At 53.5% G+C, this 12,090-nt stretch overlaps 3 protein-coding genes across 3 annotated transcripts; all 3 read right to left on the reverse strand.

Annotated features, from left to right (window-relative positions):
• Positions 1-2,064: 2,064 nt before the first annotated feature.
• Positions 2,065-4,038, reverse strand: W97_00588 (uncharacterized protein; the record flags this gene model as incomplete). Its single annotated transcript, XM_007778501.1, has 7 exons — positions 2,065-2,202; positions 2,260-2,473; positions 2,532-2,716; positions 2,808-2,908; positions 2,970-3,440; positions 3,651-3,936; positions 4,012-4,038. The coding sequence occupies 7 exons, from the start codon at positions 4,036-4,038 to the stop codon at positions 2,065-2,067; spliced, it is 1,422 nt and encodes a 473-aa protein (XP_007776691.1).
• Positions 4,039-4,724: 686 nt separating this feature from the next.
• W97_00589 (uncharacterized protein) lies at positions 4,725-6,326 on the reverse strand (the record flags this gene model as incomplete). Its single annotated transcript, XM_007778502.1, has 3 exons — positions 4,725-5,118; positions 5,214-5,962; positions 6,021-6,326. 3 exons carry the CDS (start codon positions 6,324-6,326, stop codon positions 4,725-4,727), a joined length of 1,449 nt encoding a protein of 482 aa, XP_007776692.1.
• Positions 6,327-7,010: 684 nt separating this feature from the next.
• On the reverse strand, positions 7,011-9,533 carry W97_00590 (ATP-binding cassette, sub-family F, member 3; the record flags this gene model as incomplete). Its single annotated transcript, XM_007778503.1, has 6 exons — positions 7,011-7,831; positions 7,885-7,974; positions 8,024-8,197; positions 8,249-8,552; positions 8,606-8,686; positions 8,745-9,533. The coding sequence occupies 6 exons, from the start codon at positions 9,531-9,533 to the stop codon at positions 7,011-7,013; spliced, it is 2,259 nt and encodes a 752-aa protein (XP_007776693.1).
• Positions 9,534-12,090: the final 2,557 nt, after the last annotated feature.

Raw genomic sequence — 12,090 nt, forward strand, 5'->3', positions numbered from 1 at the left:
AACCACACATTGCGAACAACATTACAACCCTAGGACTAACGGTTCACCTACGCTCAGCTTGAATCTGAGTGTAGGAGGCTTCGATCAGCTCAGACACGGGCTCACTAGTTATAAGCTCCCAACGTCAGATGACTTCAGGGATCAAACGATTTTATCACCTTCCCGGTAGCTGGTGATGTGATGCATCTGCACGAATACCCCAGAGACCTCAGGCGTTCCACTATCGCTGCCAAAGCATCTGGAGCGGTAACATAGACTGGGAGCCTCGAACAGTACGGTGTTGCAACTGCTTGATACTGAGCACATGAACAGCGTTTCCCTCACTCGCGGAGCTCCTATTACAATAGTGCTGGCGATATGGGTAGCACTTCTGTAGCTTAGCGCTTAAACACCTCTGTCATCTTGGTGGTTATAGACTACTACTTACGCAACATGTTCCAGTTCTGGACTTGAATCATAGATGAGTCGATATTAGTGCTGTCGTCAAGACAGTACCACCTACAAACTCCAGTCGGCTGCGTCGGCTGAATATGAGAAGCAGTTCAAGCTTGCAATCTTCATGTATCTTCCAAGAACATGCGGACGTTCGGCAGAGAGTCGCAATGGAGCTAGAGTTGTAATATTCAGGATGCTATTCAGATCAAGACGGAAGGTTCTAGGTTCCAGAGTCACACTCAGGGGTTTTAATGGACCCTATAACGTTCGGATTTTCGCCTAGTTCAGTAGTCAATCATTCCAAACCGTACTCTAGAAGCTGTGAGTTACGTTACGTCGTCAGCTGCATATCATTCTACGTTTCTTACGAAAGCGTTGTTCGACGCCGGAACTGATAATGCACCTTACTGTGGCTTGCAAAAGGCACGGTCTTGCAGCCGTATCGTGACAACGCCATATCGCCTTATAGGATTTATGATCGGAGCGTAAAGCTAGAACGTTTCGACTGAATAGTCATATATAACTTCTTACGAGAGTTTTGAGCCGCTGGAATGCTACCTGGACCGTTACTTTAGTGCTTTTATCTTTTACGCTGACAATCCTCAAGGGAAGTAGATGCAAACCATCTACGCAGGCCATACACTATGGTTGGAGCCAGCCTGATAGTCCTGTATATAAGATGGTGTTGTGACCGAGCTTCCCCCACAGCTATAGCTGCACTCTGGAATGTAATGTTAAAATCATGGTCGGAACTCTCGGATCCTGAAATCACACCCCGAAGGCTCCAAGTAATCGATGCATGAGAGCGTTCGACTGCTACGAGGCCGGATGATGCTTTACCTCGTAGAATCAACCCGATATGCGTGCCACCACGTGGTTCACCTCCGGATTGACTGCACCTCTGTGTTAGATGTGTCATGCAACCAAGAGTGGAATTGATATGGATTACCAACGGGAAGCTCAAACTCGAAGGAAGACTGTCACAAAGGTCACGGGTTGTCACGCATCAAGGTAGCCACGTGAAGAGTTATGAAGAGAAGCGCCTTTTACTGTCCATAACCAGAAGATTCGCCTCGAGATAACCAAGCCTTTGATCCGCCAACTGATATGCCCGAAGCGCTAAGAAGTCCCAAGCCCCAAAGTCCTAGTGAGCCCATGCCCACAGTGTATGAGGATAGCCCTGCAGAAGCGCCATGAGCCTTGTGTCCAGCCCCAAATGCATCCAACGCTTTTGCCGTCATCGCCAGCCGTAAGAGTAGAGTAAGAGCCAAAAAAGCGCCTAGATCGCAAGGAACCGCAGGAATACTTTGACCCCAGCAGTGTCCAGGAAGAAAAATATGCAGTGGAAAGGGGAGACTAAATGACGGTGCAGCCGGAAAAGAGGCGCATGCTAAGAGGAAGAAAAAACGCAGAGTAAATGCAGCAGATAAATCCAAGAAATTGGAGTGGGTATCCGCTCAACGGATGCCGCTACGTCCCGTGTGGTCGTAGGTATCGTAAGTCGTCGGCCATGGATTGCCAGAACCAGAAGGCTGCTGGCGAAAGGACGGAACCATGTTGATGGTTGATCGTGGGGCATGATGCAGGAGTGAAGGGATGCTCGGTGGCTTACATCCCTCTCGCCATCAGTTAAAGTGCGTAAAGGGTCTCGTGCTCAGAATCGGAGTCGGGAGCATCGGGGTCGGGCCCGAGGAGCTCTCCGGGGCGCTCTGGGATACCGTAGACGCTTCGATCGACGTTCCAGAAGACGAATGGACCAGAGTACATCTGCAAGGCCAGCAGCGTCAGCCAAGGCTCCCGTTCCATTGTCCATAGCGTTCTTACGTTCTTGCTAGTGAGAGCAGTATCATCCGGGCTCCACCAACGTCCAATCATGATCTGGCCGCCCGGTAAGACCACCCCCTCATATGCCCACAAGGCCTCCTCGTCAGGTCTACCCTGGGCGTCGAAGAAGAACTTCATCATGGTCATGCGCTGCCAGCCCGGAATGTCGTTCTGGCGTGGAAGGGGGTTGAGCCAGCCGGCGGAGTAGAAGTCCCTGTAGTACGAGCAGATAAGTACCCGAACACGGAAAAGCTGCATCGAGAGGAGCTTACTCATCGTCGTAGCCATCGCCATTGAAGTAGATCGACCTAGGGTCACCGTCGATAGCGGGGCTTTTCGAGCGATGCTGGGCACGCGTCTTGACTGGAGTTATCGGCTTAGGTAGCGACTGGAGATACTTCTCGAAAAGCGGCGGCCAGACCGGGAGATGCTTGCTCGGGAACTGAAGATGAAGCGTCTGCGTGAAACTCGTTAGTGAAAGCTTGAGCGTACAAAAGGGCTGCAGAAGGCAAGCTAAAGCCGAGAGTGGAAGAGAGACCGAGGCCTACCTGGATGGCGCGGTCCGGCTGGTCGACGTTGTGGTCTGCGTAGATGTTGTTCTCATCTTTGTCCGCCCGGAGAGCCTTGATTTCATTGCGGTCGAGATAGGCTACAATAAGACGTTTCGATCAACACTCCGCTTGCTACTCCATCGTTTCAGAATTACTTACCATACGTGCCCCTCCAGTGAATTCCCAACTTGTAGGATCCATCCTTGAGCTTGCGGTTCCAGGGATGAGGCCTCTCCAGCGCCCAGAGAGTCTCCATCGGCTCGAACAGAGTGTTCTCGTGCTCTCGTACCATGTGGTATCTGAAGAAGTTCATGATATGAAGTACGTACTCCACGTTGACCTTCTGCTTATCAGTGCCGGCGAAGATCGGGTAGTTGACTAGGGACTCGTAGGCCATCTTCTGAGACGTAGGGAATTGGAGAATCTCAGTCCCGAAGCGGGCATCGATGCACCAGTGGTGGCACACAAGCTGGATAGTGGCAAGAAGGCCGCTCAATTTGGCAGACTTCCTGTGGGGACGGAAGATGTCGGTCACCAGGTTCGTGCTCAAGATGAAGCTGTGGATCGCCTCTAGATTCTTCGATGTAGGCATACCACCTTCGTCTGGCATATAGAGCATCGGGTGGGCTTCTGAGGAGTGAAATGAGCATTAGCATCTGCTCCATTCATGGTGGATGTGAGTGTGGAGGTCTGAGTGTGAGCTGCTTGCTGGATCTAGAAGCGGCACAGATTCTTGGATACGGCGTGACCTCTCAGACCAGAGTGACTGCGCAACCCATTGCGCCCCTCTCGTTGTTCCCACACGTCAAGCAGACCAACACAAGACGAAAACCCGCATACCTTTGATAAGATCCTTAATGATGTTCAAGCACTTCGTCTCGGCGCGAGTGTTGCCGTACACGAATATCGCACCACGCTTCAGGCACTCGCGCCGAGCTTGATAGAGATCCTTGTACTCCGCCGGACTCGCGAACGGACGGTCAATTGGATCGAAACGCTCGTGAAAGCGCTGGCGCCAGAAGGAGTAGTGGTCGCCATCGAGAGCATTGTACGTGCCGTGGCAGATGAGACGGAAGATGCACAGGCCTTCGTCAGTCTCGATGTAGCTGGCGATCTCTTTGTTGAGCTTTGTGGGTGGCGGCGGTCAGTATCGTGATCTGGACCAGGAGGAAGAACCAATTGTGGTGCACCAAAGACGTACCTCAATTGGCAATTTGTTGAAGGCCATGGGGGGCGAACGTGATAGTGGAAGGACTGCGAACGGAGTGTGAGACAAGCCACAAGTCCGAGCGAGGGACGAGGAAGAGCCTTGGTGCCCAGATGCGAACGTGAAGGAAAGTGGCGAGCTTGCGTTGCGGGCGTGATGCGAGGACGAGGACGAGGACATCAAGATCTACGTAAGGTGAGCAAACGGTGCAGCATGGGCACTGCCGGAAAATGGGGTGGCTGAATTGGCGTGGACGATGGAAGTGAAGTGAATGTTTGGGTATTGCCGGCGCAAGACGGGCCACGGAGGACGCCCGGTTTTCAAATACGAGATTGGAGCCGGTCTTCAAGGCTCGGACTGCGAATGAAATGTTTGGAGATGCATCAGAGTTTGGAAGGTGTAGAAGATGCAAGGATTGAGGGTTTTTGTCAACGGAACCGTGTTTTCTATCACCACGGCACATCACATACTCATTCGCACGCTTCGAAGTTGCGGTTCCAGCACATGTAGTCCCCCCAGGTGCTTTCGCTGAGTACCATTTCCTTCGGTCGTTGATCCGCACAGGTTTCGAGTTTCTGTCGGTGTTTTGATGTGATGTCCGCATCACCAATCATATAAACTCTGTCTCAACGAAGATCACACACCGAAAAGGGATTCGCCGGCCAGATGTGTCTAGATAATAATGGGGTTATTTTCCGCCGAAGAGGCTACAAAGACAGACAGACAACAGCCACAGCCAGCAACAGCGCACTGAGACTCCCAGTGGCCCCAGAAGCCGCGCTCGCCGTTGTACTCGCCGCCGCTCCACCACTACTCGTACCAGCGGGCGGCAGTCCGGTAGTGGGTGTAGCACTACTCGTGTTGCCACCATCTGTCCTTGTAATCACGTAAATCTCTCCCGTGTCGTCGCTCGTCATGAACAGTCTGCCCTGAGTATCCCATGCGAGGCCTACTGGTCGGAAGCAGTTGTCTGGACACTCACCAACGTCCGGGTTCTGCATAATGTCAACAGTAGGCTGGCTGCTGTTGGATGGCTCGACCGGTTCGCCGTTGGCGAAGGGAATGACTGAGAGTTTGTAGCCGATCGGGTCATCGCGATTCCTGTGCATACGTCAACTTGTCAACGTACTGTGTTCCTCTGATATTGAGCGCTCTGAAGACAACAAAGATTATGTAGCAAGAGTAGCTATACTCACCAGCTCCCGTGAAAAGACACCCATGCCGCCGTGCCATCCTCATTGAACAGGATATCCAATGGCGCCATGTGAGCCGGAAAAGTTAGTCTTGGAGCTATCCTCTCGGCGCAAACGGCGTCATTGGTATTAGTGTTCTGATCGCCAATAGCAAACTGGCTGCCGACTGTCAACTGGTCGTTTTGTGGAATTTCATCAACGGCCCACGCTGCAAAGCAGGATGGATATCCGTAATTGCCGCCTTGTTGTGCAGAGCTCGTTCCGTTGAGGTATCCGTGGAAGTTTAATTCCTCGCCGGGATTGTCTTGATGGATGTCTCGTCCCTCTCTTCGAAGCTGATCCACAGAGTTTTCCACGGTGTAGATACCGCCTGTCACTGGCTCTTCGCCCACGCCTACCGAGTTGCGTAGGCCCCATCCGAGTAGTCGACCATCAGCAGTGAAGTCGTAAGGCTCAGACGTGACATTGCTGATGTTGAAAGCTTTAAGCTGGCAATGACCGGACGTTACATCCAGTGCTAGGTCGTCGAGGTTTGCGTTGCTGCCTCTGCTCACCAGAAGCAGATCTGGCACGTGACGCGAGAGGAGCAATGTTCGTGTTGTGTGACCCGCGTTATCCATACCGGTGATAAGAGTGGTGGGTTCCCCAGAGGTACGCCTGGTGTTCGGGTCGTAAGTCCAGGCGTAGACCTCATTTGGGGTAGAGGCGTATAGGGTTGTTCCATCCTGGGACAGCTCGATGCCATGATTGAGCTGAAGCAAGTGTATCAGCAACGTCAAAGTGAATGCATCGATGGTATATCAGTGTTACCCGATTGTTTTCGACTACTGTCTGAACGTTTGTCGAAGTTACGCAACCTCCCTCCTCGTCCGTCAGGCTGAGTGCAACGATCCCGACATCCCGCGTTACAACGAGCAGGTTGCCATTACTATCGACTTTTATGCCGCGGGGTGTATCCAGATTGGTAGCTACCAACCTTGCCTGGTAACCGTCCGCTATCGAGGGTGCAGGGTAGCGCGCGGTGAGTGTAGTCGAGCATGATGCTGAGCTTTGCGCCACAGCTGCCGCGACAAAGCACGCTTCAAAAGCGAGTAGAATGTTCCGCTGAAGACGCATATTTGATGTAGCACGCTGCAGAGGCCGCGAGCATAGTGTAAGGTATTCATGATCAATGTAGTCTTGAATGACATCACCACAGCCGCCGAGATGCTGTGGTGGGATCATCCATCGCGAATGATGTCGCGCCCAGCAGACGGCGATTCCTCCTCTACACTAACCTTCCGTTCTATCCGAACGTGGGAGGCTTCGCTCCGCTTAAACGCAAGTTTAGTAGCAGGTACGGTTCTGGACGTAAGAGTATAGAGTCACGACTGAGCTGAACCTGTGATCATGCTGAGGGGTGAGCTCACAACTAACTCTATGTAATCAGAATAGTAACATAATCAGAGGAGTGAAACTCTACCCAGTTGGTCTTTTGCGGTAAGATACTCTTGAGCTACCTTACTACGTCCGATGACCAAGTAACCAGCTCTCGGTCGAGTACGTTTAACTGAGTGCGGCAACATACGTTTTCAACGACTCTCGGGCGTTTTGCTCTTGGTTTCGCAGTCACATGTGGGTCTCAGCGTCGTCAATCCGGTCACAACATCAGCGCACTAAGACTGCTGTAAGGCAGACCGGTAACCAGGAAGCTGGAAACATACAGATGCAAGGCTGGCGCTGTGAATGACGAAGCGCAGAGGAGCATTACCAGGTTGTACCTGGGAAACGCGTGTTTTGGGTCCTCTATCAGTACATCTTCTATTGAGCCTGAACAACCCCCGCAGCGTTGGCCTGCGCCATAATTCTCTTCTTATAATCCTTAACCGTCCCGTCAAAGTGCTCAATCGTGCCATGGTCGCACACCCACAGACTCGTGCAAACGTTCTGCAGCATCGTGACGTCGTGGCTGACCATCAGCACGCCGCCCTCGAACTTCTGCAGTGCCTCCGACAACGCATCCATCGCTTCGATATCCAAGTGATTAGACGGCTCGTCGAGCACAAGGATGTGCGGGTTCGTCAGCGACAGGCACGCAAACGCCACACGCGACTTCTGTCCTCCAGAGAGCAGAGCCATCTTCTGCAAGCCCGTCATTCCCGTGATGCCGAACGCACCCAGATGACGGCGGTACTCCTCGTCAGACTTGCCGGGGAACTTCGCAGCCATGAAACCAACGGCGCTTGCAGACATGTCAAGCGCATCGACGTGATGCTGTGCAAAGAAGCCGATCCTCAGACGCGGATTTTGCGAGATCAGACCCGAAGTTGGCTCCAGGGCACCGATGAGCAGCTTCAGTGCCGTGGTCTTACCAGCACCGTTGGGACCAACGATGCCGATCCGCGAGTCGAGCTGCACATCAAGATCGACGTTTCGTAGAAGCAGGTTGTCCTTCGTGTAGCCAAACGTGACGCCACTCATCTGGATGATTGGCGGGGAAAGCTTTTCGACTGGTGGAAACTTGAAGTGCACAATGTACTCGCTCTCTGGCGCTTCGAGAACAGGCATCTTTTCCAGTTTTTTGATACGCGACTGGGCTTCTGATGACTTTGCAGCGTTGTAGCGGAACTTATCGATGAAGCCTGGAAGATGATGGTCAGCATTCAGTAATCACTTGAACGACACAAGCACATACTTTGAAGATGAGCCCTCTGGACCATTTGGTTCTCATACTCTCGCTTTGCGGTTTTCCGGCGCTCCTCCTTTGTGGCGTAGAAAGAATCTGCTGCTGTATTAGCTTCGGCGTCTCTGTCAACCGAGCATTGACCACTTACCGAAGTTAGCTCCCTTATAGTAGTCAAGCCGCTCTGAGTGTTGATGGATGATGTCTGTCGCGACTTCGTTCAAGAAAGCTCTGTCGTGAGAGACAACCAAAAGTGTGCTGGGGTAGCCCTGTAAATAGTTTGAGAGGAAGGTAATGGACGGGACGTCCAACATGTTTGACGGTTCTGTGATTCTCGTAAGCCATAGTACAGTATTCAGGATCTTGACTGGCGTACCGTCCAGTAGCAAAAGATCAGGCTCGCAGAACAAAGCACGTGCAAGGGCCAATCTCATCCTCCAGCCTCCAGAGAAGGTCTTGGTGGCGAACTGCTGCCGCTCAGGGGAAAAGCCGAGGCCAGCGAGGATGGTAGCAGCTCGAGATTCGGCCCTGTCTGATTCCATTTCTGACAGCTTCGCATGGATGTCACTCAACGTGGCGTCCAGCCCTTCGCGGTGCTTGTCGAGTTTGACGGCATCTGCAGAGGTATCTGCCATAGACGCTCGCTCCGCCTCGAGGTCTGCAAGCTCTCTCGCAATTTTCTGTAAGAATTAATGAGAGATCTAGTGGACACAATCTAAACCGGTGCACGTACATCCTGTTCCTTAAGTAGATGCTTTCGCCAGACATCAGCATCCAAAACGGCTTGCAGGGCAGGCGTATCGTCTCCAGTAATCTGCGAGGCGAGGTTAGCATAAACAACCTGATTCACTGTCTCAAACATGGCTAGATACCTCTTGTTCTACGTGGAGAATGGAAATGTGCGTTGGGATCGCAACCTCTCTGCGGCTGAGCGCGCGAAGTAATGTCGACTTGCCTATACCGTTCTGGCCTACGAGACCGTATCTGCGGCCGAATGCAAGTGTCAAAGTGGTGTCGCTCAGAATACGTTTTCCGCCGATGGCAACATCGATGCTATCAACCTTGATGTCCTTGCTCTTAGTACTCTGGTCTGAACCCAACTGTAGCGGATTAACAGCCATGAAGAACTCCTCGTAGGACTGCGTCTCATCGGGCTGGTTAAGAAGCCTGGATGCTTCGTATTCGACATTCTTGAATTCCTTGCGGTCTTGTTTGGCTCGCAGTTTCCGCTCCGCCTTCTCGAGCTTCTTACGGTCTACCCTGGATTCGACCTTTCTGGCATTTGCAGACTCGAGGTCCACGTTCCCGCCGGTGAGTCCCAACGTCGACGAGATATTCCGCTGCGAGCCAACGTGTATGGTTTGATCCAGCTTGCGTGCTGAGGGCGCCATTTGCCGCCGCTCGCCGTCGACGCCATTTGCCGCACTGAGTTGCGAGATGAACTTCTCCACCAGATTGTGGATCGTCGTCTCATTCTGGCTTGACAAGTCACCTGATGCCGATAGCAACAGCGCGGTGACGGCTGCGGCAGCCTCCTCTAGCGGCGAAGGGCCGTTGGGGTCTGTGTCGGTGAAGGAGTTTGCTGCGTGGTTCAAATAGCCCACTGCATAGTCCGACACAACCGGGTCGATGTTTATCTGAGCTCTGATCTCTGCCTCCATGCTTGTTTTCGGACGTGTGTTGTGCCGGAGAGTGCCACCTGCCGGTAGGAAAGTTGGTGATGTACTAAGGCGCCCTGCAGTTTGGGATATTTGGATGTGGCGTTCAGTAATGTGCGAGGCCGAGAGGCGATCAACCAGGCTCTTCCCTGCCTGTCCACAACCGTTTTTTTTTTTTTTGCCTCGCGGCTAGATTATCCGATCGTCGTGCCTGAGTTTTCCGCGTGCACAACCGTGGAAGAGGTGTTCTGAACAATGGTTATGTTGGCCTGCTAATGTCAGGGCAATCAGAGGTGAAGGCGTTCGCGAAGTTTGAGGATTTGCTGTCAACGAATCGCCTTCCCCCCGCCATGATGTGCAGGGAGATCCTGGAGACGCCATGAAGCGACGGGCGGTTTGCCAATCGGCGCCATTGAGCTAGCTGCACTCGCATGGCGCCGCGTCGCTTGTCCTCCCCACTCCCTTCCATCTCGCATCGATGCCTGTCAGTTAAGCTGCATATGTAGCCAGAGCTTTCGACCTCTCATCGCCGTGCCAGCATCCGCGCCTCCTCGCCGGTGACATTTGTTTTGCCAGACGTGCCTTGGCACCACCGTTCCCGGTTTTTGGGGACCATCCCCGTCTATTCTAGGGAACTTTCCCTCACTTCAACATCGACCGTCGTAGCTCGCGTGGACTCAAGGTCCGCAGTTGGGTGCTTTGTGGGCAGCGTACTACACGCTCTTCGAAGTTGCTGGAGCCAGTTGTGAGTGGGCGCTGCAGCGTCTGGCAGCGTCTGGCAGCGTCTCGCAGCGGAAGATGACCGCGCGGGTTGCTGGCAATGTGAGCGTGAAGGCATCTGGCGCCCTCCCCACCTGTGGAACGCCATCGCCCAAGTGTCCTCGGACGGCTAGGAAGGTCCTGCTTCTGCGTGCTTGTTGCGGCCAAGGAACGGTACCGACCATCTCCCTTGAGATCTACCTTCGCTGCTAATCTAGAGTACATCCTGCCAGCGCCGGCAGCCCCCACAAAGCGGCTCACTTTCCTTCCTCATCCAAGCACTCTGCCGTTTCAACTGCCATATGAGCACGCCCAAACCTGGACGGCACCTAATCTTTGCATTGACGCTCAACCCGTGCCGCTCTGTACAAGCAGCAAAGGCCCGAAGGCCGCTTGCTGCTTATTTGACTCGGACCCCTGTTATCGTTTGACGCCTTCTGCGGCTGACGTGCTTTGCCTAGCGCCTCTGGCAGAGGCACGATTGGCCCACAGCTCAGCCCTCTCCTGGTAGCGTGCGGACGGGACCCAGCTTCTGGGCTGTTGCCAAACAACAGCTCTTCTGAGACGCAATCTGCGCAACGGCCTTGGCTGCGGATACCGTGACCGCCGTCACCCTGTGGCGTACCGAGTTCCGGCTAAGGGCTATCAGGTACTAGGGAGCGTGTGTGGGCCTTGGGACTGAGGGCGTCGACGATTAGGTTCAAGTGCAGATGTGCGGTGCTTTTTGATTGTGGAGGATGCGTAACTAGGGAGCGGTTCGGTGCCTGCTTCCCCTGTATCTGCTGCATCTTGAAGTCAGACGAGGCGTCACAGCATGCGTTTCGAAGTCGCACGGCACCCCCCCCACCGTTGTCTATCAGTAGGGAGTTGAGAGCTACGGTAAACACAGCGGACAAGCACGCTGAATGCTGGCAAACTCATGGCCTGAAGATCGTGCAATCAGCCAGTTGAATGCAGTCAGGCATGAAGCTCGGTGCAGCCATTGATGTTGACATTCCATAATAACTGCCGACCTACGTTCGCTTGACAAGTCCAAGAAGGGGGTGCCTTGTCCGACTTGAGGATCCTACGCTGCCGGTTCTTCCTGGCCCACGTCCCGTCTCCTCTTTCTGTTAGGGTTGCTAACTAAGTTCCTGCTGTGGGTTACCTCACGCGTCCGCCGCTCCGCTACCTGGGGTAGAGCTCAATCTTGGTTGCCCGTCCTTTGCTCACCTCCGAATCGAACATGCTTACAACCACGCTTCCGGTCTTCACGATCCTTTGCTGCCCCCTACCCTGCGGTCCAGGGCTGGCACGCTTATAGGAAAGAATGAACACGGTTCCCACGGTTTGTCTCTCCTCAAGCTCTGCCTCGCATGCCGTTGGAGCTCGACCGAGACCTTCTGACAGCGCCGCCCCTCTCCACTCGCTCTTTCTCCACTCGCTGTTTTAGGCCTTGACGCCTCAATGGCCGTTCATGTCTATCTATGTTGTCCATGTTCGTCTGCTGATCGTACGCGTAGATTGTCGCCACCGGTACCGTCGTCGCTCTATCTTCCGTAGCCCTTGCGATTGGCCGGCCTGAAACCCTTACTTCGCAGGCGACAGACAAACACAACATCTCGTCGAACATCCATCGCGAACACAGCTTCATGTCGGCCACTGCCGCTCGACTCGCATCTCCAGAGATACTCCCGTCCAGCTCGCGTTATCCACTACCCGCGAATCGCTCCCGAAAAGCTGGCCAATCCCACCATGCAAGCACTTTACCGCGACAAACGCGGCGAATGACAAGCACAGCCTCTGAGATATCACATTTTGG

This window comes from Coniosporium apollinis (genome assembly GCF_000281105.1).
Source record: "Coniosporium apollinis CBS 100218 chromosome Unknown supercont1.2, whole genome shotgun sequence".
Taxonomy (NCBI): domain Eukaryota; kingdom Fungi; phylum Ascomycota; class Dothideomycetes; genus Coniosporium; species Coniosporium apollinis.